General features: G+C 37.7%; 1 protein-coding gene across 1 annotated transcript in view; it reads right to left on the bottom strand.

The window, feature by feature from the left end:
* The window catches only part of LOC752556 (lipoxygenase homology domain-containing protein 1), a 54,864-nt gene that overhangs the window by 23,863 nt on the left and 3,161 nt on the right, over positions 1-27,840 (bottom strand). Inside the window, exons 4-28 of the mRNA XM_030993507.1 lie at positions 27,669-27,794; positions 26,935-27,117; positions 26,597-26,771; positions 25,465-25,663; positions 23,311-23,498; positions 22,432-22,576; positions 21,566-21,668; positions 21,029-21,152; positions 20,066-20,316; positions 18,857-18,992; positions 16,703-16,950; positions 15,657-15,792; positions 14,451-14,605; positions 13,712-13,714; positions 8,990-9,147; positions 8,134-8,210; positions 7,144-7,337; positions 6,392-6,584; positions 5,651-5,814; positions 4,636-4,722; positions 3,809-4,097; positions 3,163-3,317; positions 2,434-2,567; positions 1,213-1,370; positions 119-332 (exon numbers count right to left, since the gene is read on the bottom strand). Of these exons, the coding sequence (XP_030849367.1) occupies positions 119-332; positions 1,213-1,370; positions 2,434-2,567; positions 3,163-3,317; positions 3,809-4,097; positions 4,636-4,722; positions 5,651-5,814; positions 6,392-6,584; positions 7,144-7,337; positions 8,134-8,210; positions 8,990-9,147; positions 13,712-13,714; positions 14,451-14,605; positions 15,657-15,792; positions 16,703-16,950; positions 18,857-18,992; positions 20,066-20,316; positions 21,029-21,152; positions 21,566-21,668; positions 22,432-22,576; positions 23,311-23,498; positions 25,465-25,663; positions 26,597-26,771; positions 26,935-27,117; positions 27,669-27,794 (3,995 nt within the window). The remainder of the gene's footprint in view (positions 1-118; positions 333-1,212; positions 1,371-2,433; positions 2,568-3,162; positions 3,318-3,808; positions 4,098-4,635; positions 4,723-5,650; positions 5,815-6,391; positions 6,585-7,143; positions 7,338-8,133; positions 8,211-8,989; positions 9,148-13,711; positions 13,715-14,450; positions 14,606-15,656; positions 15,793-16,702; positions 16,951-18,856; positions 18,993-20,065; positions 20,317-21,028; positions 21,153-21,565; positions 21,669-22,431; positions 22,577-23,310; positions 23,499-25,464; positions 25,664-26,596; positions 26,772-26,934; positions 27,118-27,668; positions 27,795-27,840) is intronic.

Genomic DNA, 27,840 nt, shown 5'->3' on the forward strand with positions numbered 1-27,840 from the left:
CATATGGACACTTTGCATTCCATGCTTAGTCGGTGGATAAAACCATGGACTAAAGTTAGTCCGCTTTCGAGAATACCACCCAATATGTTTAACAATAAACTTTCACCGCTTTGTTTACCTTATTTTCTCCAGCTCCCCGATATCCACCGCCTCCACGACAAACTCATCCGAATGGCCCTGCTCAAACTTGTCTCGGTACGTCTTGGAAGACTTGAGGAAGTTTCTTCCGGTATCTCCGTTCTCTCCGTAGAGGATGATGTAGACGTTGGCGTCGGTCCCGGCGCCGCGCTCGTCACAGGTCGTCACAGAGATGTTGAAGGTTTGCATGGCAGCTGAGGGAAAAGAGAGAGAAAGGATAGTCATATTAGGAAGGATGATAAATTACCAGGGGGGGGGGGGGGGTGTTTCACAAAGACTAAGATCGACTTTATGTAGGACTTAAATATGGCAGGCCATTCATGGCACTAGCTACTCTTACCATTATGATTTTTAGATAATATTTTTTCCTTTGATAATGAAATATCAAAAGATGTAAATTCTGTAAATTTGTGACTGTGATTTGTACGTCACTTGAGAGACCAATGCCAGTAAATGGTTGACTTAAAGTTGATCATAGTCTTTGTGAAACACACCCCTGAAAGTGGTAGTGATACATGTGATTAAGATTGCAATGGAGAAAGCCAGGGGAGTGTTTACAAAGACTAAGATCAACTTCAAATTGGACTTTAAGTTCGCAATATGACAATTTTTTTCTAATAATACACTGAATACTCATGAAAGTGACTTTTTAAAATAAATACATGATGTTGAAATTATGAAAAATATATTTGAAAGAAGCAGAAGCTAATGCATTATTTTTTGCACAAATTTCCTTATTCCATTGTGTTTTAAATTCTCCCCTCTAAATTACATCTTACTCTACTGCTACGGTTTTTTCATCTATAATACTTATTTTTCCAGGAACCTATAACATACACGCACTGCTTTTTAATAGTTTCCTCACATTCTACTTATCTATCATATGAATTGAGAATCATAGAGATGGCTCATATATACTACATGTATTGTATAATTTTTTATTTTTTATAAAAAGCTGCGCTATATAAATTTATTATTATTATTATTATTATTATTATATGCCTATATTTTTTGTAAAATGTGGAACAATAAAAGCTTGATAAGATCAATTTAAAAAAAAAGTGTATTCCTTACATTTGAGTTCCAGACCGAATTGGTCCTTTATCGATGTCGATGATTTCTTCCTCTGGAGAGCTCTGTTGATTAAGTCCTTGTCCACAGGGATCAACTCACGAGCGATCTGACCATCATCACGATTCGTTGCAAGCCACCTCTGACAGGGGAAGTAGTACCTGTATTAGGATTAAAATCAAGTATGAAGAGAAGCATGAACAATCATTGGGTGTGTTCAAGCCTACATTTAACCTGACCCACAGAAATATTTGCTGCAAGCCATCAAGTTAACAAGTAAATGAAACAGCTTATCACTATTCTCTATAGAAAGAAGCATCAATAAATTAAATTACATTTGTGATCCGGTCAATCAAAATTCATCCAAATTCACTTTACTTTATCATGACCAAGCATTGTCTCCACGGATTGTTTCACAAAGACTAAGATCGACTTTAAGTTGGACGTAACTATGGCAGACCTGTCATGCCACTAGTTCCTCTGACCATTCCTAGTATTCGTTTCTCAAGGTACGTACAAATCGTGGTCGCAAATCTACAGCTTTTACCTGATTTGAAAGTTCATTATTGAAGGCAAAATAATATCTAAAGATCATAATTGAGAGACCAATGGTGTCAGCAACCAGTGGCATGAATGTCCTGCCATATTTAAGTCCAACTTAAAGTCGTTCTTAGTCTTTGTGAAACACCCCCCTGGCTTATTTTATCAAAGATATAGGTATAGTGTTATGGTCAGGTTCAACGTATATCGCTTTGTCCAGGGTCAAAGCTCAGTTCAGTTTGTGTAGTAACGGAGCAGGGAGCAATTGTCACTGAAGCACGTATTGCAAAACCTGATTCATCCAAGTCATATTGAGTCATATTCAATCAAAACTGGGGGTGGTTTCACAAAGATCCTAAGTTGATCTTATCTCTTAGTTGGACTTCACAATGATGGAAAGCCGTTAGCATCCTTCAAAATATATATATATATTTTTTTTTTTAAAGCAAGCCTACTGTATAAAGCATAAAATGTTGAATCAAATCATTCATATTTTCTATTATCATGAGAGATTTCATGTTCTTGATGTGGAATTAATGAAAAGTTAAAATACTTGAATTTTTGCTTTTGAATATATTTCATTATAAGGCTACAAATGCCTCTCCGTAATATTTAAGTCCAACTTAGAGTTGAGTTTGACTTAGAATCTTTGTGAAACACCCCCCTGATCCATGTCTCTCTTACCTTGCATTCTTCTTGGGATCCTCCACCTCTACTCTATCAAGGAACCAATCAGAGCCGACGTTAGCGTTGTCATGACGAATCTTCATCTTCTTCAGCGCTCCAAGATCTGCTGCTTCTATGGAGAAAACATCTTCCTAAATAGCAGAAGAAATTGACAGAATATGATGATTTTTCATTCCATGATACGGTCCTATCAGGCAAACATTCTAAAAATTGTAGGCAAATCATTCATATAGATCAAAAAAGAATTGGCCCTAATACTGATCCTTGTGGAACACCACATCTTATATTCTTACTTTCAGATAACGTTTGACCACACTGTACATCTATAAATCTTTCTATTGATCAATCAATCAACCGATGAAGTTACCATTCTATCAAATCAATCAACCAGCCAACCAATCAATTGGTCATTAAAATTACTCACTTAACCAATCAGATACCAAGAACAGAATCAACTGAAAATAATCTTTTGATCAATCAAATATCGATGAATAAATTTAACATCATCAATTTATCAATTATTTAAAGCCTGTCTGTACTAGTTTGGCTAGGAGGGATTGGACCACCCAGCAAGGTCATTGACAGTTGACTATCTCATCAACTCAGCTCTCAATTAACATAAGAAAAAGAGGATCATGGGGGATCTACGGACACCCCTTTGGCATTGTTTTCTTTTTAGAGGGAGCAAGAAGCTACAAGTAGTACAGTGGGGCTTTAATATCTTACCTGCCCACGTTCAAATTTGTTCATATTTGTCTCTGAGTCTTTCATGCTCCTCTCCCCGGTATCCCCCTTCTCTCCGTAGATGTTGATGAAGACGTTTGCATCGGTGCCGGCCTGGAAGATATCCCCACTGAAGATATGAACCTTGTAAGTACTCACTGCAAGGGAAGCACAAAAAGTGGTCTTTGTAGACAGGTTCCTTTAGTACATGTTTCAATGAGAAACCATTTTGAAGGGAAACAAAAAATGTGGTCTTTGTAGACAGTTGGTCACTAAAGCAGGTTTGACTGTATTATATATACTACAAATTTTGTTGGTAATGGTTACAATTTAGCCTTTGTATGACATATAATCATCCCTTATCGATCTTCTCTGTACATCACATACATTAGGCCTAACAAAAAAAATATTGTATTGCCATTTAGGTGCCAAAACATGGGTTGATCAGTCAGAAATCTTTTTCTTTTTTTTAACTTTCTTTTCCTTTTTTTTTTTCCCTCTTTGGGCTGATATTTCTCAGTTTTGAATGCTTTAATATTTTTATATTGTATATAAGCCGACCGTAGATTTCAAGATTTTTGGGTCGGTCGTAAAGGGCAATACAACATCTTTTTGTTTTAGGCCTTACGGCAGTCGTATTTGTACTTACATGCAAGAGAGTTTCTCCTGAGTAACTTCCCATGCTCATCCGTTGGAACCAACTCTCTAACAATCTGACCGTCGTCCTCACTCCTCGCCAACCATCTATTACAGAGGAAGATGCACTTGTCCGTGTCCGGAGGATCGTTTGACCCGTCATCGGACAATGAGTTCTTGTCGTAGCTGTCATCGTCCTCCTCTTCGTCGCTCAATCGCTCTCTTCGTTTTGATTTTGACTTTGGTTTGGATTTGGAGTGCTTTTTCTTCTTCTTTTTGGGTGGAAACCTTTCAATGATCACCTTTTGATTGAGATGAAATGTGAGATGAGATAAGCAAACATCAATGATTCGTTTTTACAGAGAGATTGACAGCAAAAGAAGAGAGCAAAATCTAATTATTTCAACTACAAATGTACCTTTAAAGCTTAACTTGAGCTCTAGTATGGGAATCATATTTTGAGATAACATATGGCTATAATTTGTTTATCGTGCGGTAGATTGATTGTTTGACCCAGTAAAAAAATTATTAAAAAAAAAAAAAATAGCTGGAAATCGTCTTCAATAGAAACCACAACTCTCATTTGCACATATTGACCTGTGTTAAGCACATAGTGTCGAGCCTTCTTACCTTGATTCTTATATTCATGCAGGTATGATCCTTCCATTATTCATAACAGGGGTGTCTGGCAATAAACACTCACCCTATCTATAAACAATACAGCAAAGCATACAGCGCACCCCTTTAATCACAAAATGGTATATCCCATACATCATTACATTCATGCAGGTATGATTATTCTATTATTCATAACAAGGGTGTCTGGCTGTAAGTACTCACCCTCCCTAGAAACCATCCAGCAAAGCGTCCAGCGCCATCATGACCTATTCTGATCTTGGAGAGGGGTCCAACATCTTCTGCTTCAATCTAAAAGAAGTGGGTTAATAAATTAACAACAATATTTGAACCTGGATTCTGGTATAAATAAAATAATATTTGAAGACTGCTGATAAGTCTATAAACTTGAACTTGGCGTTGTGGCGTGCGCCTGTAATCCAGCTACATACTGATTTAGCCCGGGATGCAGGTTCGAAACTGAGGCACGTATTTCGGATGGTGACGTTGAAAGATCGGTCCCCAGACGTTAATAATCATATCTGATTGATAAACGTCTATAAAAACCCAATATACACAAACACACGCCAACCTTGACAAGCTTTTACTATGTGTTGGCTCCATTTACCATGTCCACACGAATAGTTATTGTCATCTTCAAATACAAGGTAAGCTTTGAAATGTTGTTAATATATGAAATGAAAGAATGAATGAAAGATACAAGAAGGTGTGTCTAAACTCAGGTACACATTATCACTCTATTGGGGGGGGGGGGTGTTTCACAAAGACTAAGACCGACTTTAAGTTGGACTCAAATATGGCAGGCCATTCATGCCAGTATTAGCTCTCACCATTATGATCTTTCCTTCAATAATGATTTATCAACAACAACAAAATTCTGTAGATTGTTGACTGTGATTTGTACCTCTCTTGACAAACCAATGCCTGTTAATGGTGATACCAAACAGTGGCATGAATGGCCTGCCATAGTTAAGTCCAACTTAAAGTCGATCTTGGTCTTTGTGAAACACCCTCTAGGACAGTCAATAGCACACTGGGAAAGAAAGTTACACCTTTTACAACCCAAGTGTTAGAAGTTGGATTTTAGGCAGAAAACTTTGGAGATATGTAAGATTACAAGATACAAAATTATCCAACAATAATCTAACATCCAAGTCTGTAAATATTACACAATATCCAATTTCACAACGGACAGGTGACAAGTTTTGATGATAGATACCTTGAATTTGTCTGTCATGTTCTTTTCAAAGTTATCAGTCCTGTTTCTGAGCGAGAATTCTTCAGTCTTGGCCCCATCGTCTCCATACATGGTCAGGAAGACGTTCGCATCGGTGCCGGCTCCCGACTTGTCTCCGGTTATGACAGTGATCTCATAAGGAATACCTTCATTAGGAAACAAAAAGGCAGAGCAGTTAAGATGTAGTCCAATTTTGGATTTAAAGATAATGATAATATGCAATCATGTATATCATTCATGCCTGGTCGTTTATTTTTGAGGATCTACCATAATTTATGATGAATTTTACAGTAAAATGTAGGGCCAACTAACCCCATACACTTTGGAAAATTTGTGTCTGATCAGAAAGTGAGCTAATCTTAGCACAGGACTAAAGGTGGGGGTAAGATCCCGCTTTAGCCCCACCTATATGGTCCGGAGCTAAGCAAAATTTTAAGAGTGAAAAGCATATTGTTGACTTTGAACTTTCAGATTTAACAGTAACAATTAATACAAAATTTAGAGTAGGCGCATCAGTATTACTACTGCTCTACCTGTGTGCCATGCAAAGATATTAAACATAGAATCTAAATACAGTGAAACCTGTCTATAAAGACCACAGTACAGTACAGTAAGTACAGTTTCAATGAGAAACCATTTTTAAGGAAACAAAAAAATTGGTCTTTGTAGACAGGTGGTCTTTCTGTACAGGTGGTCACTAAACCAAGTTTGACTTTAACTTACGGGGCTTTGACTGCTTGAAGTTGGAAGGCTGGAGTTCGATCTCCAGCTCTCCATCCTCTTCATCCTCCGCTAACCAGCGGTGCGCTGCAAACATGTAGTTCTCACCGCGGGATGGGATGTCTATCTCTATGTGGTCCAGGAACCAACCGGCACCAGGTCCAGACCCATCATGTCCAACTCGCATGTATTTAATCTAAAGTGATATATTATTGGATATAACGAGCGATGAATGATTGAATCAACTCCAAAGATGAAAAATCTTTAAATTTGGAAGGAAAAAAAAGGATGTATATCGTTGTGTGCCCTAGAGAAGTGCAAGAACATGACTTTAAAAAATATGAAATTAAACTGTTTAATTTTGATTGCTAAAGTAATAATAATTTGGACAGTGTACATTCAAATGATAGTCCAAACTTAGAATGCAGTTTTAATTCAAGATTCATACATTAACTTTTCCAAAATGGTGTAATAACATGTAAATATACCGTGTAGAGCAAAAAATCATAAAAATTACCCTAATCTACCCCCAAAATTGTTACATGTATAATATGTAAATGAAGATTAATAAATAGACCTGTTTACACTACAAAGATTGTTCCTACCTCCAAAATTGTCACATGTATATGTAAATGAAGATTAATAAATAGACCTGTTCACACTTCAAAGATTGTTCCTACCTCCAAAATTGTCACATGCATATGTAAATAAAGATTAATAAATAGACCTGTTTACACTACAAAGATTATTCCTACCTTTCCAATATCCACAGCCTCTAGTGTGAACTTGTCCACCCTGCCTTGCTCAAACTTGTTCTTTGTATTTTCTGACTGCTTGAGCGGTATCAGACCGGTGTCCCCATCTACACCGAACAGCTTCACATAGACATTGGCGTCGGTAGCTGCTCCACGTTCGTCACCAGTCTTCACCGAGACATGGTAGGAGGTAGCTGGGTGGATGAGAAAGAGAGAGAGAAAATTATAAATTTAAAAACAAATAAATAAATAAAACATTTTTTTTTTAAAGAGAATATGTCCACAAATGAGTCACTGCCATGTAAAGATCTGAATACTTTTTGCCTATATTCTGACCCCGCCCCCCCCCCCCCACTCAGTGTTATTTAGGGTATGCGTATGCATGTTCCCTCCTTTTGAAAACACCCCCCTAAGTCCGGTGTGTAAAGTCAATACGGGCCAGATTTTTGTGTACTACGAGTCGGACTTTGGTGCATGAAAAGTATCCCTTTACCGGACATTTTGGGAACACGCATGCGGTCTCTTCGACCCCAGAGTGGGGGGGGGCCGGGATTCTGACACAAATGGACCTCAGACATGGTAGGAGGTAGCTGGGCGGAAAATGAAACAGAAAGAGAATTATCAATGAAAAAAATATTTTAAAAAAACATATAACAAAGAAATAAAGGTCACCTATCATAAAGGTCACCTATCACAAAGGTCTGAATAATGTTTGCCTACAGTCTGACACTAATGGATAATAGGTCAATCCTAAGACTGTCTGATAATGACACCAGGGCCCCATTTCACAAAACTTGTCATCATCAGTGACAAATGACAGTTTTTGTTATCAGCTCGTGAAATCCTTGCTTCTGATTGGTTATCAGCAGATTTGTCACTGATTTTGTCATTGACAAAAGGCTTTGTGAAACGGGTCTCTAATTATCCACATGACACTGGGATTAAATATATAAACCACACATGCTGCATTATATTCTAATGTTGACTTACTACTTAGTAACTGAGATGTTCCTTCAGGGACCAGTTCTCTGACGATAAAGCCATCATCTTCATCTCTGTCCAGCCATCTAAAATTAGAAACAAGAACAAAACAAAGCAGTCCGTAAATATATGTCAACCTCTCACAACATTATAACATGTTTATCATCAAACAAACAAATAAATAAACAAACTAATAAACAAACAAACCAATAAATAAACCCAAAAACAGAAATAGTCAAATAAACAAAGTAACAAATTCATACACAAATAAGAAGAAAGAAACAAGTAAACAAACAAACAAATAAATAAACAATAAAAAAGCAATGTTTAACTTCTCCACTCAGAAAGGGGCGATAATGATATAAAATTTAAGTTTACAATGTAAATTAGATTTGACACTCAGAAAAGACTATTTATTGGTTTCTATGCATTTCCCTACAATAGTTCAAACCCTGTGTGACAACTCATGTTCTTTTATGAGAGACATGTTTAGGTTCGCTTTCATAAGAGCGATTCCTCTATAAAAGTTTGGGTATTATACAGTCAAACCTGCTTTAGTGATCACATGTATAGGAAGACCACCTGTCTAAAGAGACCAAATTTTTGTTTCCTTTGAAAATGGTTTCTCATTAAAACTGTACTAAATGAACCTGTACATAAAGACCACCTGCCTATACAGACCACTTTTCTTGGCTCCCTTGGGTGGTCGTTACAGACAGGTTTTACTGTAACAACATTTATACAAGAATATTTTTTTGGTAAAAAGTTTTCCAGAGACCCTCTGGAGCTATCTATATCTGCTTCTCCGCATTTGTTAAAAACCTATCGAACCAAGCAGCAACAAAATTCAGAGTATTTGACTTACCTATGGCAAGGGAAGACCATTTCTGACTTGCTCTTTCCCTCCTCCGTGATGACGACCTTGTCTAGGAACCATCCTGCACCAGCCCCAGAGCCGTCGTGACCGATCCTGATACGCTTCACCTGCCTCAGAGTCACCGCTTCCAATGTGAACACATCCACCTATAGAGGCAACGTGGAATGAAATGAGAATGGTTACCCAACGGACTATGGGTGTGTACAAGTGACACTTTTTCACCCTAGAAACACAGTTTTCAAAGACGTTTAGTTTAAAACACAGTTGAGTTCAAGCGGTTTTTGACGGTCGTAGCTAGAGATAAGCGTGTTTAAAAACACAAATATGAAACGCTGAAAAAGGTGCGTTTTGTTTCGCTAAAAATCGCTTGAACAAACAGAGATCTCAATCATGATTCTATAACGTTATTATCATGGCCTGCTTCCGGTTTGGCCGACAGTCGACTGTAAAAAAATTCAGAAAGCATGCGGCGAAATTGACCGATACTTCCTGAATCAAAGTGCACAGTGTGATGAGCAGTGGCTGGGCTTGAAATGAGCGAGAATCAGCATTGATGAAAATCGCTTGAACGCTCTCCCCCCGTAACCATGTTTTTTTTAAAGGCGTTTTGATTTATAATTCATGTTTGTGATTCTAGCTTCAAAAAATTGATTGAACGCACCCTATGTATTTAATATATGAGGGGATGAGTTTAATAAACTCATCCCCTCTTAATATTGGCAAAACATTGTGTCCTACTCGTATCAACCGATGAACGTAGAATAAAATGAATATGGTGATATTGGGAAAACCATAATCGTCTTCTTCCCATCAAATTGGCAACAGTTCCTACCAAATAAAAATTAACCTAAATACACAAACATGTAATAGGGAAAGAAACAAGGAAATAGAAGATAAAACAGTGATTAATTTTAAAAGTTTAACACATTACATTTATAAAGAATCTTTTTCTTTGCAAAAATAGCATAGGATTTTATTAATCATAAAACTTGACATATTGTACAATCATAAACAAATATTTACAATCATAAATAAAAAGGAATAATTCAGGTTTATTTATTTTCAAATTGGTGACTAAATGAATTACATAAGCAGGGAACTGGACATGAATCATTCAAGCAAAATTGAAATATACACTTTAAATATTGCACATGCATGTGAATGCGATTTTCAAATGCTTTTTTACAAATCGGTGTACAAATCAGTGTAATACATATAGATGGTCAATTAAGCATGGGATCAAACAACTAAAAAGTGATCAATCAAGCAATGGATACATCAATGAATTTATCTTTTCACAGAAAACAGTGATCACTTGAATTAAGCTTATATATCACTTGCACCTTGAGTATGAGCATCTACATGCACATCTGGGGGTGTTTCACAAAGATCCTAAGTTAAACTTATCTCTAAACAATTATGGAAAGCTGTTAGCATCTATGTTCATTCAAAGCATTCATAGTTTCTATTATCTAAAAGATTTCATGTTCTTGATGTGGAATTAATGAAAATTCTAAAATACTTGAATAATTGCTTTTGAATATACTTTATTTTAAGACTACAAATGGCTCTCCATAATTTTTAAGTCCAACTTAGAGTTAAGTTTGACTTAGGATTGTTGTGCAACACCCCTGAAGTATAAGCGCAATTACTGTCAAAGGTATTTTGTCAAATACATCCCCAAAACCACCATCAGTTTTGATACCTGACGATTCTTTGAATTGATAGCCCTACCGGAGATTTAATCCGAACAAAGAAACAAGGAAAACGCTACTTTTGTTTTCAATTTTTGTTTACTTTTCAGTATTCGTGGATCCCTATGGGACAGTAATGTCCAAATACCTTTGGTTTGCCCGAATGTGTCAAGCATGTATAAATGGGTGGGCGATTGTTTGGAAGCGATCAGTGATGATGCCATTGAAAAGTATGGGTGGTATTCTCGAAAGCGGACTAACTTTAGTCCATGGTTTAATCCACCGACTAAGTATGGAATGCGAAATGTCCATATGAATATGTTTTTTAATAATTTAATCTGTCACTAAATTAAAATAAAATGTAATAACATAATCAATAAACAACAATATAACTATGATTTAACTATATTATCATGGTAATTTAGGGACATATCAAATTATTCAAAAATATATTCATATGGACACTTGGCATTCCGTACTTAATAAGGGGATTAAACCATGGACTAAAGTTAGTCCGCTTTCAAGAATACCACCCTATATTTGTAGTGGTGGCAGCGGTGGGATTTTGAAGCAATATTGTCTACGTGTGGAGCTGGTGTAGTATAGTGGTTCATTCATGTGACTCTCAATCCAAGGGTTGAGGGTTCGAATCCCAGCCCGGCCCTAATGTCCTTTGGCAAGACATTAATCTACGTTTGCCACTCTTCATCCAGGTGTTAAACGGGTACCCGGAAGGATGCGAAAGCTAAAGTGCTTAGATTAGCAAGCGTGGGCTTGTAAAAATGACGCCTGGCTGGAATGCTCCCCAGGGAGTGGGGAATGTGCATACATTGTGTGCGGGTAAGCCTGAATCTGATGACCGGGGTAATGATATATATATCTGTAAAGCGCTTTGAGAGGGCCTTCGGTCCTGAAAAGCGCTATATAAGAACTAGCCATTATTATTATTATTAATCCAAGGGTTGAGGGTTCGAATCCCAGCCCAGCCCTAAAGTCTTTTGGCAAGGCATTAACGAAAAATTGACAATAACCAATAAGAATCCAGCATGCAGTTGAATTATACCCAGTGCACAGTGCAGGATATGTTTTAAGTATAATATTAAAACTGGGCTACAGTATAAGATACGTCTTTATGTCATTATTAGTATAATTATCATGTTACATACAGCTTTAATGGAAATGGGAAAATGCAATTGGGTGAATGTGTGTTTGCATGTGTGCTGATTAATAGCCTGTCATCAAGACAGAGGATTTATTTCTCCATCACAAAAATAATCAGTTGAATAGAGTCTGAAGTAAGCTGATATAGACTATCCCCTTTCACTCCCATCCTTGTTACAGTGAAGAGTTGGAAAAGTTAGTTCTACCAAATACAGACTCAATTCAACTCATTTTCCTTGTCCTTAAATGAAGAAAATAATTCCGCCTCACAGCCAGACTGGCCAATGGGTGAGTGCGATAACTTGTTTAATAATCAGTTTAGATTTTGATGTAAATGGATGAAGATGATGAATTGAAGATGGAACAATTTCTGTTTTTTTATTTATTTCACCTTCATCCTTTCGTCCTGTTTCGGTTGTAAATCTACATCTATTTCCAAAGGAGCATCTATATCCTACAAAGCAAAGACTGAATTAGTCTACACATAAATGGATAAAAAGGGCTTTTGTATGTATATCAACCAATAATAAAGGCATCGTTTAACAATGTTAAATCTGAGATGCATGGCCCTACGTGTTATCAGTGTCTGTAATATGGTGTAATATTGAAGCCCTAAAAAATTGCGCTTCAAAATGATCACGAAGTGCCTCAAAAAAGTAAAACTCTTTGAGTGACAAGTTTTACCATACTCATTTTCTCCAATAGACTGTAGTGTTATTACAGCATTCATCTCATTCAGTAGTAGATTTAAAGCTAGAAAAAATAATACTTTGGCAATTTATAGGTGTTGAATTTTTAGGTTGCTGAAAACACTGGTACTGTATAATTCTTGTCTAAATGCTACATACAACGTACACTACTAAACTTTGTGAATCTTTTTGAATTTCACGAGTTGCCCAGATTAGTGAAAATTACTTGGATAACAAAAAACAGCACACAATATTTTTTTTCAATTAAAAAAACTTTCAGTCAGGAAAAAACAAACCCTTTTTTTTAAGTCCTTGAAAAATTAAGGTTGTTAAAATTTTAGGCTTTGATAACTGCTAGCACATTGCTATAGTGTACAATCATTGTCATCACAAAATTCACTGTTACCAGTTTAACAGCTTGTTCAGATATGACAAAGTAATAGCCACCAAAACACAACAAAACCCCAAACATTTTATTTAAAAAACCTGTAAATAAATGGCAACTGCGCACAGAACCGTTTACTGAGCTCTGTGCTACATGTATAAGAAACGTATTGTGAAAATCTGAATGCGGCTTCACCAGTTAAAAACAAAGAGGTACCAAATGATACAAGGAGGTTGTTTCACAAAGACTAAGATCAACTTTAAGTTGGACTTAACTATGGCTGCCATTCACGCCACTGTTTGCTCTCACCGTTTACTGGCATTGCTCTCTCAAGGAACGTACAAATCATGGTCACAAATCTACAGAATATATATTTTTGATAATTCATTATTAATAAAGAAAACAATATTACCGTATCTAAAGATCATAATGGTGAGAGTAACCAGTGGCATGAATGGCCTGCCATAGTTAAGTTCAACTTAAAGTCAATCTTAGTCTTTGTTAACCCCCCCCCCCCTCCCCCCAGATCCAGTAACTGCCTTTTAGAATCTGTAGAAAGCACAAAATGGCCTCCCCCCCCCCCCCCCCCCCCCCCCCAGATCATAAAAATGCCCTCTGCTATAATATCAAGTTATGAGTTCACCCTTTCAGGACAAGATTTCTTCAAATTAAAAAAAAAAAAAAAAAAAAAAAAAAAAAAAAAATCTTCAAATTGGCACCCCCAGGGCATACATGTAGATTAGAATTAGCACTCTTGAAGCAATATACATGTACTACTTACCGCCTGTAGAGTATAGTGAATGATTATGAAAGCATTTAAGAAATGAGATGAAGAGAGGAGATCATTTTCAGAAAACAATTCATCAAAATATACAGAAGAGACATATAATCCTTGATTACATCAATTCTTTCTTTTATTTTTCTTTCAGTTAACAAAAAAAAAGAATAATACATGTAGGGACCGCAAGAGTGGTTAGAATACACATGGCATTATATATTTTTAGTTTTTCTTTTTTAGAATACATTGCAGATTGAAAGATTTGAGGCATATATTTTGGGTACAGAAAATGTTTGGGTAATGTTATAACATAGTCTGCTCTCGCTGAGATGAATGAATTTACATACAAACATAATTTGAACCATTTAATCCAGTCCTTGAATGATGGGAAAGAAAGTGAAAAAGAAAGAGAGAATCTGATATGAAAACAAAATATGGAAAGGAATGCTTCATATACAGTTAACAACTATATTATTCATACCCCTTGTAAATTTGATGTGTTTTGTGTGTAACTCAAGACTGGTTTAATTAGGGATCTTGCTGAATAATATTATATGTATTTAAAGTTTTAATATGTTTCATTCTGAAGAAATATAAATCGGGACAAATAAATTTGTTTACATACTTAAAAAATTACAACAATTTTGGTAAGGGCATGAATAATTTAGTTGTTAATTGTATGACTATGAAGACAACACACAGAAAGAAAATACAAGTATGCGAAATAGACAGAAATACTTACAGCTCTCCTCTCAAACTTGTTTCGATTTGTTGAAGACTTCATGAGGGGCCGTTCACCTGTGTCCCCGAGTTCGCCAAAGAGCATACAAAAGACGTTCGCATCGGTTCCAGCACCAAACTTATCTCCTGTGTGTACACTGACTTGATATTTCACAACTGAAATGAAAAAAAATATATATAATATATTGAAAGAGTGATCCAACATATCGTCGCTGTTTTCACAAAGTGACGGTAGTGAAAAAAAATTGCATTCACTTTGCGTTACGATTTTCCTCACTACCGTCACTTCGTGAAAATGGGGACGATATGCTCCAAATGATTCTTTGTCAAAGATAGAAGGTTAGGGCTTCAGTTGTGATAAAGTTCAGAGTTATTAGCATGTTGGGGCCAGAAAGTTCATGCTGGAATATTTGTTGTGCAAGCATTTGAAAGCTTTGAAAAGAAACAATGTCTACTCTAACTGAAATGCAATCATTTTCTATAGAGAACTATTTGAGAATTGTAATGAATTGCCATAAATCACCATCACCCCCACCACTAACATCGACATCCTCTTCATATCTTCTTCATCATCATCATCATCATCATCACCATCATCATCATCATCATCATCATCATCACCATCATCATCATCATCATCATCATCATCATCACCATCATCATCATCATCACCATCATCATCATCATCATCATCATCATCACCATCATCATCATCATCATCATCATCATCACCATCATCATCATCATCATCATCATCATCATCATCATTATCATCACCATCATCATCACCATCATCTTCATCATCATCATCATCATCACCATCATCATCATCATCATCATCATCACCATCATCATCATCATCATCATCATCATTATCATCACCATCATCATCACCATCATCATCATCATCATCATCATCATCACCATCATCATCATCATCATCATTATCATCACCATCATCATCACCATCATCTTCATCATCGTCAACAACATCATTATCATCATCATCACTGTCACCATCATCATCACCATCATCACCATCACCATCATCATCATCATCATCACCATCATCATCATCATCATCATCACCATCATCATCATCATCATCATCATCATCATCATCATCATCATCATCATCACCATCATCATCATCATCATCATCATCATCATCATCATCATCATCATCATTCTATCAAGTCTCACTCACCTGGTAAAGGTTTCTTGATGTTGTCTGCCATCGCTGGTAACTCCCTGATGATCTCACCATCATCCTCATCCCGAGCTAACCATCGTTGGCATGGAAACATGTACGTCTTCCCTGTCGCCACGTTCTCCATCACAATCTGAAAGATAAAGGATAGTAAAGTTATCTTACCTACGATTACAATTATAAATAACACTGAAAAAGAAACTGGGTTAAAAGAAAATACAAACAGAAATTTTAAAGTATAGGCAGGAAACAAGACAGAAGGACGAGACCCCCCCAAAAAAAAAAAAAAAAAACTAAAGAGAAATCAGAACAAATTAGAAAGATAAAGACAAACATAAAATTGAATGGTAAGAAAAAGTTAGAGATATATCTAAAAATTAAAGAAAATTTGAGAGATTAACACGAAAGAGAAATATACAAACACAACAACGTAAAGTGCAAAAAAGCAAGGATGAGGCACAGAGAGCACAATCAGAAGAATAGAGAAAAATAGAGACGAAGAGAGACAAAGAGGAACAGAGAGAGACAAGGAGATTCAGACAGAGACAAAGAGAGACAGACAGAGACAAAGAGAGACAGACAGAGACAGAGAGAGACAAATAGAGACAAAGAGAGACAAAGATAGACAGAGAGAGACAAAGAGGGACAGAGAGACAGACAGAGCAAGAGAGAGAAAAGGAGACAAAGAGAGACAGCGAGAGACAAAGAGAGACAGAAAGAGACAGAGAAAGACAAAGAGAGACAGAGAGAGAAAAGGAGACAAAGAGAGACAGAGAGAGACAAAGAGAGACAGAAAGAGACAGAGAAAGACAAAGAGAGACAGAGAGAGACAGAGAGAGAAAAGGAGACAAAGAGAGACAGAGAGAGACAAAGAGAGACAGAAAGAGGCAGAGAAAGACAAAGAGAGACAGACAGAGACAAGGAGAGACAGACAGAGACAAAGAGAGACAGACAGAGACAAGGAGAGACAGAGAGACACACAGAGAGAGGAAGAGAGACAAAGCGAGACAGAGAGAGACATATAGAGACGAAATCTAACGAACCTTCTCTAGATGCCAGCCGGGCCCTCTACCACCGTTATCATGCCACACCCGCAGCTTATAGGGTTTGCCGACGGGCGCTAACTCCATCTTGAAGGTGTCGCTCTCCCCCTGCTCGAAGGTATCACTCTGGCTCTCAAGCTCCACCTCGTCCGATTTGCCCTTGTCGCCATAGAGACAGATGGAGACCTTGGCGTCGGTGCCGGCGTTTGACACGTCGCTGGTGTGAACGGTGACGTTCCAAACAGCACCTAGAAATGAGATACAGAACAGGGGGACATTAAAAACTTGTCATCAGTGACAAATGACAGTTTTTGTTATAAACTACTGAAATCCTTGCTTCTGATTGGCTATCAGCAGATTTGTCACTGATATTTGTCATTTATCATTGTAAAAAGGCTTTGTGAAATGGGCCTCAGGAAATGTCGAGAATGGATCAAATCGCAGCTCGACGAGCCAAAAACAAAAACCTAATTTTCAACTGTCCTATCTATCTATGTCATTTTGCTTGACCAGGGTGAACTTACATTTGGGGATGTGAGGTTCATGACAACAACAACAAATTATAGTATGATAAATGTTTGACCTGCCGCTGGTGTGAATGGTTACATTCCAAACAGCACCTAGAAAAGCGATCAAATCGCATTATTCTCTAACTCGATGAGCTAAACCAAAACCCTTTTCAACTGTCCTAGTCTAGTGGTTTAAGCGCTTGCCTTGAAATTCAAAGGTCTTGGTTCGATCCCTGACACGGCGCTGTCTTTTGGCAAGGCATTAATCTACATTTTCCACACTTCACCCAGATGAGGTAAATGAGTACCTGGCAGGAATCAATTCCTTGAAATGCTCGAGCGCTGTAATGGCAGCTAGGCTAAAGCCGGGTAATAATAAATGCACCTCGGAATAGAATTTCTAGATAGACATCGCTATAGAAATGCCTATTATTATTATGTACTTTTTGTTGACTAGGGTGAACTTAGAATTTGGGGATGCGAAGTCTTACTTGATATAATGCATTAAACCTCAACAAATATTATCCTGTGTGTATATATATACTTATTGAATCTTCCAAAGATGGAATTGTAAGTCTAACACATGCAGTAAACAATGCCGGCAAGAAACTCAACTTACATCTAAATGTTAAAAAGACCAAACTCCTAGTTGCTGGTAAAACCTCAGATACCGATCGCAGCATCCAGATTGACGGGGAAACAGTCAAAGAAGTGGAAAACTTCAAATATCTTGGATCTACAAAGAACAGCGATGCCAGCTGTACCACTGATATAAAGATCAGAATAGCTATAGCGAAGAAGAGAATGGTTGACCTGCATGTACTTTGGAATGACAGGAACATCTCAACCGGCCTGAAAATAAAACTGGTCAAAACCCTGGTTTGGAGTGCTTTACTTTATGGTGCTGAAAGCTGGACACTGCTCAAAGCCGATGAAAATCGCATCATGGCAGCAGAAATGTGGTTCTGGAGGAGAATGCTCAAGATCAGCTGGAAGGACAAAAGAACCAATCTCAGTGTCCTACAAGAACTAAACACAGAAAGAGATCTCCTTGGAAAAGTGGCCCGCCTCAAGATGGGGTACTTCGGACACATTCTGCGTGGCAGTGGGAGCCCCTTAGCAACACAAATAATAGAAAGCCAAGTAGAAGGAAATAGAAAGAGAGGCAGACAGAGAAAGCAGTGGTTTGATAACATCAAAGAATGGACAGGTCTCACATACTCAGAAGCTAAAAGATTAGCACAGGATAGAAACAAATGGAGAAAGACAACAAGAAGATGTGCAGATGTGGTCGCCAATCGCCAGCAACTGACGGCGGCAACCAGGTAACCAGGTATATATATCCATTCACTCAATGCTGGACTATTTTATCAATTTCCCTATCCTTTTCAATAATTGAACTGATTATGAATTTTGGTGGTTTCAGAGTTAAATGCGAGGAAAAGTATGCTGTATGTTAAACATATTATCACTGTGAAACAACATACTATGTGGATTGTGAAGCCATTCTTGTGGCTGAAAACTTACTGAATTGCAGAATTCAGCTGTGTATCTAATACATTTTAGCATCACATTTTCATTAATCTTGATCACGAATTTGACAAAATTGTATGTATGCAAAAATGTGTTATTTGATATAACTTACGTTTGCCTTTTGTTTTTCTCATTGATTTGGTTTCCTGGAGCGTCCTCTCTATCCTCCGATCTCCTTCACCATCAGCTAACCATTGATTACAGATAAAGGTTTGCTCTACACCGGCTGCAGGGCAGTCTATTGCAACCTAGAAATTAGATTTAACAAATAAATGACATACTTGGAAGTTTCTCTCGTAATCATCGGATTCAGACAAATGTGCGTTCATGTACATATACAGTAAAACTTCTTTCTTAAAATATTTGACTATATTACAAAAAGGTCAAAATCACTAATTCAAGTCAGAATTAGTCCTGCATCATCAGTGTTATCTACAAATGAACTATTTGTCTCAGAGGAGGGGGGTTAGTTGTCAAAGAGAGAGACATACACCTGTAAATAAACGATTAAAGCTCTACCCGATTATCTCTATCGACTATCTCTCTACTCTTCGGTCTCCTTCATCATCAGCTAACCATTGGTTACAGATACATTATGTTTTTTAAACCTACAGAGTCAAACTTATTATTTAAATACCTGACTGGATTATAAAAGACAGACAAATCCCAATATTTCAAGCCAAAGTTAGTCTTGTAACTGATGGGAGATCCCAGGTTAAAAGCCAAATTGATGCACCTGTGTCCTTGGGTAAGACATTAATCTTCATTACCAAGTCCCTCAGAGAGGACTTAAAGCTGTCGGTCCCCTGGTTGCTTACTCACAAGCATAGAAATGCTTTCTTAGCAGTCAGGTAACAACTAGGCGTTGTGGCGAGCGCCTGTAATCCAGCTAACAATGGAAGTTACAAACTGATTCAGCCAAACACACAGGTGCGAAACTGTGTCACGTCTTTTGGATGGTTATGTTTAAAGGTCGGTCGATCCCCAAACATAAATAATTATATATTGTTTGTTTGTTTTTATTTCTGCATTTTCAAAATAGAACATAATCATATACATAAAGTAACAAATATTTTTTCATTTTACATAATTATACATTTTTAAGTGCATTAAATAAGATGCATACAAACACAAATATAATTTCAATGAAAAAAGATAAATAACAGAAAACGTAGGAGACCGCCATCATGAGCAGGAAGCTTGAAATCGATGGCGGCCTCGAGAGAATATATGATTGATACACGTCTGTAAAAGCCCAATACACACACACAGGTAAAAAAAAAAAAAAAATTTAAACCGACCAAGCAAGCATCACACTTACCCTGTCTAAATGCCAGCCAGCCCCAGGGCCTGAGTTATCATGACCGACATCGATCCTTGAGAGGGGGCTCAGCATCGATCCGATCTCCGCCGAACAGACAGCAGTGCGCCCTCTATCGAAGTTTCCATCAAGCCAGACCTTACCGCTCGTCTCTTCTCCATCCTTACCGCCGTACATGACGACGTAGACGCGGGCGTCGGTACCGGCCTGCCGCTTGTCGCTAGTGGTTACGCGTATCTCATACGGAATACCTGTGAAAAAGAGGCAGTCAAGGAGTAGTGGTGGTTATTTTACCTGACTGCTATTAGAGAAAGCATAAATGCTTGAGAGTAAGCAACCAGAGGACCGACGACTTAAGGTCCTCTTTGAGAGACCTGGTAATGAGGATTAATGCCTTACCAAAGGGCACTAGCGCATCCCCTTGGGTTTTGAACCTGGGTCACCAGATTACAAGCTTAGACCACTGCTCTACCAACTAAGCTATAGCGCCTCGAGTCTTCGGATTGAATCTATATTATTTGTATGGGTATGAAATAGCATGTAAATATATTCGCAATTTTGTGCATTGCTTTGGTGAAAAGGGTGGAAAACTGACACATATTCAATACTTCTTTCAGAAAAGTACATAAACCATGATTTTTTTTTTCTCTAGACTTTTGATATAATTGTAAATACTAAACAAGCATATGAATAAGTATACTAAACAATCATAATGTATAATTCTTTAAAACCTTTTAGACGATTCCCCAAAAGAATTGAAAGATGGTAGATATCACGCTTATTGAATCACAGTATACTTTCAAACATTTCTTTTAAACTGTTAATATACATATATATAAAGCTTTTCAAAAACCACCAATTCAAATCATTCCAAAACTTTTACCAGTCTTATAACCTTTACAAAAACTGAGTATTTCTCAAAAGTTGGTCACTGATGCTCCTCAAAACAGCAACTGGATTTACCTTTTGACCCCTGACCTCCGAAGTAGAGCTCCCTCGTGATGAGTCCATCATCTTCATCTCTAGCTAGCCATCGTCCGCAAGGGAACTCATACGTTGCATTCAGCTCTAGGTCATCTATGATGATCTGTAGAATAGATAGAGGGGGGTGTTTCACAAAGATCATAAGTTGAACTTTTTTGATTTTGATTTTATTTTATTTTATTTATTTTCCACTCAAATATCCACAAATCAAATGACATATATAAACCATACAGTAATACAATATATAATAGAAGAAATGAATACAAGTATACAAGGAACGAAACACTGACAAGTGTGTTCGTAATCATATAAGTTTACAGAATACATTTAAGTTTGAGAATAAGACAAAATATTTTATAATTATGGAAAGCTGTAAGCATCTCTGAAAATATTTTTTAAAAGTTATTTTAAAAGGCATAAAATTCTATTATCAAGGAGATTTCATGTTCTTGATGTTGAATTTATGAGAAATCTACAATACTTTAATCTGGAATTGAATGGGGACCAGGTCCTTACCTTGTCGAGGAACCAAGCAGGACCAGGTCCTGTATTGTCATGGCCTATCCTGACTTTTTGCAATGGTCCAAGAGCGATGGAGTCGATTACAAACTCATCCTCCCTACAAACCAAGGAATCAAACACTCATTACAATGGAAGTTGCTTTACATGGAAGAGATAAACACAAAAATTATGTACATATTATATAATAATTGTACTTTTTTGGGGGGCATTGTATTTTACATTTTTTGTATTTTATTTTACTTAATTTGTGTTAGGCTCACTCAGTCTGTTTGTAATTTGTATATGTCTTTTGAATATTTAAATTCAGTAACAATTCAACCGTAAGGGTTGCGAGTATTGAATAAAATAAATCTTGAATCTTATATACAAAGACGTATTTGAGCAAGGAGATAATGAATGAGAAAATGGAAGGGAATAGGAAAGTGAAAATACACCAAGTCAACCAGAGCGTAGCATCCCCTCGCTGAGTACAAATGGCCTATACTTAGCAATCTTTGTATATTTAATTAGCTGTGACCTTTGAATATAACATTACTTACGTTATTGAATGAAAACCACATTTTTGAATATATAATTAGGTATTTTTGCATATTTAATGACCTATGACCTTTGACCTACATACTCCGAAATCGAACTTTGGCTACATTTTGAAACCATGTACCTTCTATCAAATTTCATTAAAATCTGTAAACCTTTACTAAAGTTATCGAGCGGAAACCAAATTTTCGGACAATAATAATAGTAATTTGAACGAAGGAGAAAAAAGGGAGATGGATCGAAAGAGGAGGGGGGAGGGGTAAAAATGTCATGAGATACAACGAGACAGAAAGAATGTTTCCACTTCTTGACATCTTCCTTACTTTCCCTTCTCAAAGTTGTTCTTTGAGTTGTCTAGTTTGTGCTCCCCGGAATCCCCACCCTCTCCAAACACGGTGATGAAAACGTTTGCGTCTGTTCCTGCGTTGCGCTTGCTGGCTGTGAACACATGGACCTTATACTTGTGAGCTGAAGAAAAAAAAAACAATTTAGTAAAAAAAGCATTGATAGTTCAAGTGTTAGAAATACATGAAAGATATTTTTTGTTGAATTTATCTATATGTCGTGGTACAGTGGTCACATCAAGAACATGAGATCTCCTTGATAATAGAAAATATGAATGATTTGAATCAACATTTTATGCCTTTTACAAAATATTTTCTAAGATGCTCATGGCTTTCCATAATTGTTAAGTCCAACTTATAGATAAGTTAATAATAATAATAATAGCTAGTTCTTATATAGCGCTTTTCAAGACCGAAGGCCCTCTCAAAGCGCTTTACAGATATATATATTATTCGCATCCTACCGGGTACCCATTTAACACCTGGGTGGAGAGTGGCAAATATAGATAAATGTCTTGCCAAAGTCTGTGTTGCTTTCCTATTCTAACTTTAATATCTTAAAGCCCCACTGCACTACTGATAGCTACTTGCGCCCTCTATATAGCAAACAATACCTAAGCGGTACCCGTTGATCCCCCATGATTCTCTTTTTCTTATGTTAATTGAGAGCTGATTTGATGAGATAACCACCTGTCCAGTGACCTTGCAGGGAGGTTTAATCCCTCCATACCAAACCAGTGCAGAGGGGCATTAGTGCCGCAAGGGACTTGAACCGCGGACCTTGTGATCCACAGTCCGGTGACTTATCCACTCGTCCACGACACCTCTACTTAGGATCTTTGTGAAACACCCCCTTACCTTTTCTGACAGCTAGTGGGTCCCTGCTTCCGATGAGGTCTCTGCAGATCTTCCCATCTGCTTCATCCTTGGCGAGCCACTGGCTGCAGGGGAAGTAGAACTTTCCCCTCTTAGGGTTGTTGGTGTCAGTCACAACCACCCTGTCCAGGAACCAGCCGGGACCAAACCCAGTATTGTCATGCTCAATTCTAAGTAGGAAATAAATTGTAATATAAGGAATCGTGATGAATAAAAAGTGTTTCTTGGCGAGCCACTGGCTGCACGGGAAGTAGAACTTTTCTCTCTTAGAGTTGTTGGTGTCAGTCACCACCACCCTGTCAAGGAACCAGCCGGGACCGAACACAGTGTTGTCATGCTCAATTCTAAGTGGAAAATAAATTGTAATACAGTCAAACCTGTCTATAGCGACCGTCCAAGGGTAGACAGGTCTTTGTAGACAGGTGGTCTTTGAAGACAGTCTTTTAGTACATGCTTTGATGAGAATCCATTTTCAAGGGAAAAAAAATGTGGTCTTTGTAGGCAGGTGGTCATTAAAGCAGGTTTGACTGTATAAGAAATTGTTATGAATAAAAAGTGATTCAAGTTATTATATCAAAATGGTGAAAATGATTATAGAGGAGCAGGAGAGCATTTCACAAAGCCTTTTTTCAATGACAAATAGCCAATCAGATGCAAGGATTTCAGTAGCCTGTAACAAAAAAACTGTCATTTGTCACTGATGACAAGTTTTGTGAAACACCCCCCAGATAGGTCTCTATGCAAAATGTGAAGTACCCATTTTTGGATTAGCTACAGCGGTGTTGTAAGGTTCATATGCCTTTAGGGTTCTCTAGATCCGCCTCCTCTCGGAGTCGTAGGGAAAGGGTTAGCATTAAGGTGAATTCTCCCCTTTCCGTCAGAATCTACATTATTTTTATTGTTGCTAAAAGCCAAATTGATCTGAGAGTATGGAAAATCCACATGAATTCTTCACATACAATGCATTTGGAGACATGTACATATTTATGGCCTTAAAAAAGAAGAACAAATAAATAATGTACATACAAGTAAAAAGTAATGTTCAATTAAAGAATCATTATATTCACAAGGATACATACATGTAATAACATGTTTTGAATACTGGATACAGAAGCCATTATCATAACTGGTATTAAAGATAACCAAGAGTTATTTAATTAAAGTATCAGATATTTTGTCCAAGCAATAAACTAACATAGACAGACATGTCAAACATTATAAATCAATATTCTTCTCAAACACGGCCTAGATTCGGGGCTATACTGTACATGTGAGAAAGATATTGATTAGAGGATCTCCTCCCCATCCTAATAAAAACATGTTTGACTGAGTATGTAACAATCAAGGATAGACAAAGGGCATGTTTGTGTATGTGAGAAAATGGTAAGTGAGAGGGCTAGTTTTGACTAAGAGTGGCAGTCTCGATAGTTCCAGACTTTCTCAGACTGGGTAGAAAGCTGCATCTTTCAACTCATGGAATAGTTTTTATTATATCCCTTATCATAAGATTGTTGCATGAGTACAGACAACAAGAAAAATAATAGTTTTACTAGAAAAGACGTTTCCTGCCGAATAGTTCATTTCTTATTGCTGACGGCACGAATTGTTAACCTTTTCCCAGGAAAAAGTGAACTATTCGTTCCCCCCCCCCTCCCACCAAACCTCCAGTGGGCAAACTCCTGCGGCAATTAACGTTGTGCAGTAACTGCACCACACTACTGTAGTACCTGTATAGCGCCAGCTTAACATATTTACATCCTTCAATATTTCATTTGAGTCGTGTAATTTTCTTTTATATCTTTTTTTAAATGTGATGTGAATGTGAGTATGGTACATGTTATTACAGAAGTGTCCAAGGAATGATACAGGCGGAAGGGATATACAACAAACATACAATGACTCATTCTCGGCACAAGCTAAAACTATTCGCATTCAGGAACATCAATAGTATATTATTTGATGTTCCTTCGATGGGAATAGTTTTGGCTAGATCCTAGGGCATCATTGTATATTTGGATACTATTACCTTATCTCTCCCTCTCTCAAACGGGTTATTCCCTGGCTTGGCTGACAGCCGTATCATTTTTGTAATGAAAAAGATCTCCCTAATAACCGGTAAATATCATAAACTTTTACCTTATTCTCTTGAGAGGACCCACATTGTTGCATTTTAGTTGGAAAATATCGCTGGTCCCTCTCTCAAACGGGTTAGTCCCTGACTTGGTAGGTAGCTGCATCTTCTTACTCGTACCTCGGATACCGTACAGAGTGATGTACGCGTTGGAGTCCGTCCCCGCCCCTTTCCTGTCTCCCGTCACCGTGACGACCTCATACACTGAAATATAAGTAATAAATTTGTTTTAGCACATTTATTAATGTTTAGCATGTTTTTCAGTAATAAATGTGTTAAATCATGATATTTATTCATGTATAATACATATTTTTTAGTAATGAATGGTAATGATGTACTGTAAACGCTGTTATTTTAGCGTGATTTAATTTTTGCGCTGAGCGACCCCAAAACATATTCGCAGGTTCTTAAATTCGCGTTGCACGCATTTCAGCCTGTTCATAACACTCATAAGAAGTCATGCATAAATTTTCGCTGGCTCTCAAATTTGCACTTGTCGATCTTAGCGCGAAATCCACGTAAATTAATGTACCGCAAATATTTCTACTTTTACAGTAAATCAATTCAATTGATGATTCTAATTCTGATGGGTTATTGTTCAAGATTTGGAAAGTGGCTATGTCTACAGAATTATGTAAAACTTTATTTATTGCAATAACTACGGACAAAGCTAATCTTCTCAAGGAATGTTTGCATATTAAAGGGGCCGTCACATATCCAAAACGCAGCCCGCATGACTTCTCTGCAAACTCAAAAGGGCATTTTCGCCTGCTCTGTTCGATCACTGCAGGCTCCGCCGCGTTTTTTAGGGGTCGGCCGACGTTCACAGGGCACCGAAACCTGCTCCCAATTCAGAGATTTTCCAATGGCGATTCTGAGGTCACAGAGTAACAGGTCGCCTGTAGGTTGCTCAGGCATCGGTAAACAATCAATTGTTATTCGGGCAGCAATCCAACAATTTTAGACCATTTTTGGCTTATAAATTCAAATGGAGGTCGCCACACGAACGACCCCCTCCTGTATCCCGCCCAACTTGTACTAAATCGGGCGTGCTTTGAGCCCGCCCCGTGCAGATGTCGGGCCGCCTCTATCCCGGCCAGGCTCCTCCAATCAAATTGATTGGGATTGAATACTCACCAGTCCTCCCGTATTTCTTAGCATCCAGTGCCTTCAGTTCTCTGCTGAGCTGACAATCACTCTCAAACAATGACAGCCACTGACTGCATGGAAAGATCCAAGTCTTCTTGCTTGTTAGCTGAGTGACTTCAATAGACTCTAACAACCAGCCCTGCTTCTTCTCTAGACCATCATGCTAAAAGAAATAATATGAGACATACACGAATGGTAAATTATTTCTGGGAAAGAACTGGGAGTGGTGCTAATAGAGAAGGCTAGGAACCGAGGGTTGTGGAACAGCATGATCGCCAGAGTCAATCGATATGGCACTTAGAGAGAGAGAGAGCTACATCACTTACCTCAATGGTCAGAGACTTCAATTCACCTAGGTCCTGGCTCTTTATCTTGAAGGTCTTGGTCGAGTTGCGGCTGAATTTGACCGACGGCAGTCCGGAGTTTGTCTTAGACTGTTTGTTCTTTGATGTGTTGGTTAGTTTCCTCTTTGGCATTTTACCCTTGCTGCCTTTAAGCTGTATGGTGACCTGTGAAGGACAATGACAATGACAACCACAATGACAACTTCAGAAACAAATGATTATCTCAATGATGACAATGCTCTGTGATGACAAAGACCATATATAACAATTATCCTTCTTGGGCATCTTCCCCCTTGCTGGCTAAGATAAATATGTTAATTGGCTACAGTTCGGGTAGAGGTGTTGTGGTCTAGTGGATAAGTCACCCAACTGCAGATCACAAGGTACGGGGTTCAAGTCCCGCTGCAGCACTTGTGTCTTTTGACAAGGCATTAATCTACATTTGCAACTCCATACCCAGGAGAGAAATTGGGACCTGGTAGGATGACAATAGCCTTTGTGTTTGTTATTTCCATATGCCCTCACGGTGACCATATGGTAGGAATACTCCCCAGGGAGTGGAGATGGTGCACATTGTGCGTGAATGAATCCTGTGACTGGAATAATGATATCTGTAAAGCGCTTAGAGACTGTATTTCATATTAAGCACTGTACATGTATATATCCAGATTATTAATATTTTCATTACTAATTTCTTAAGTGAAAATAATACTTACAGTTGCTGTTGTGCCGCAATTCTTCTTGTCGCCGGTTTGAACTTTGACCTGATAGGTCACTTCAGGTCCCGACCCCTTGGGTCTGCCGTTGCCAAGACGACTGCTTGCACTTTGTGGTCTCTTTTTCTGGAGATATGAAAGTGATAAAAGCATTAGCACATACAGTCAAACC

The sequence above is a fragment of the Strongylocentrotus purpuratus genome, unplaced genomic scaffold (genome assembly GCF_000002235.5).
Source record: "Strongylocentrotus purpuratus isolate Spur 01 unplaced genomic scaffold, Spur_5.0 spur5_scaffold_20, whole genome shotgun sequence".
NCBI classification, from domain to species: domain Eukaryota; kingdom Metazoa; phylum Echinodermata; class Echinoidea; order Camarodonta; family Strongylocentrotidae; genus Strongylocentrotus; species Strongylocentrotus purpuratus.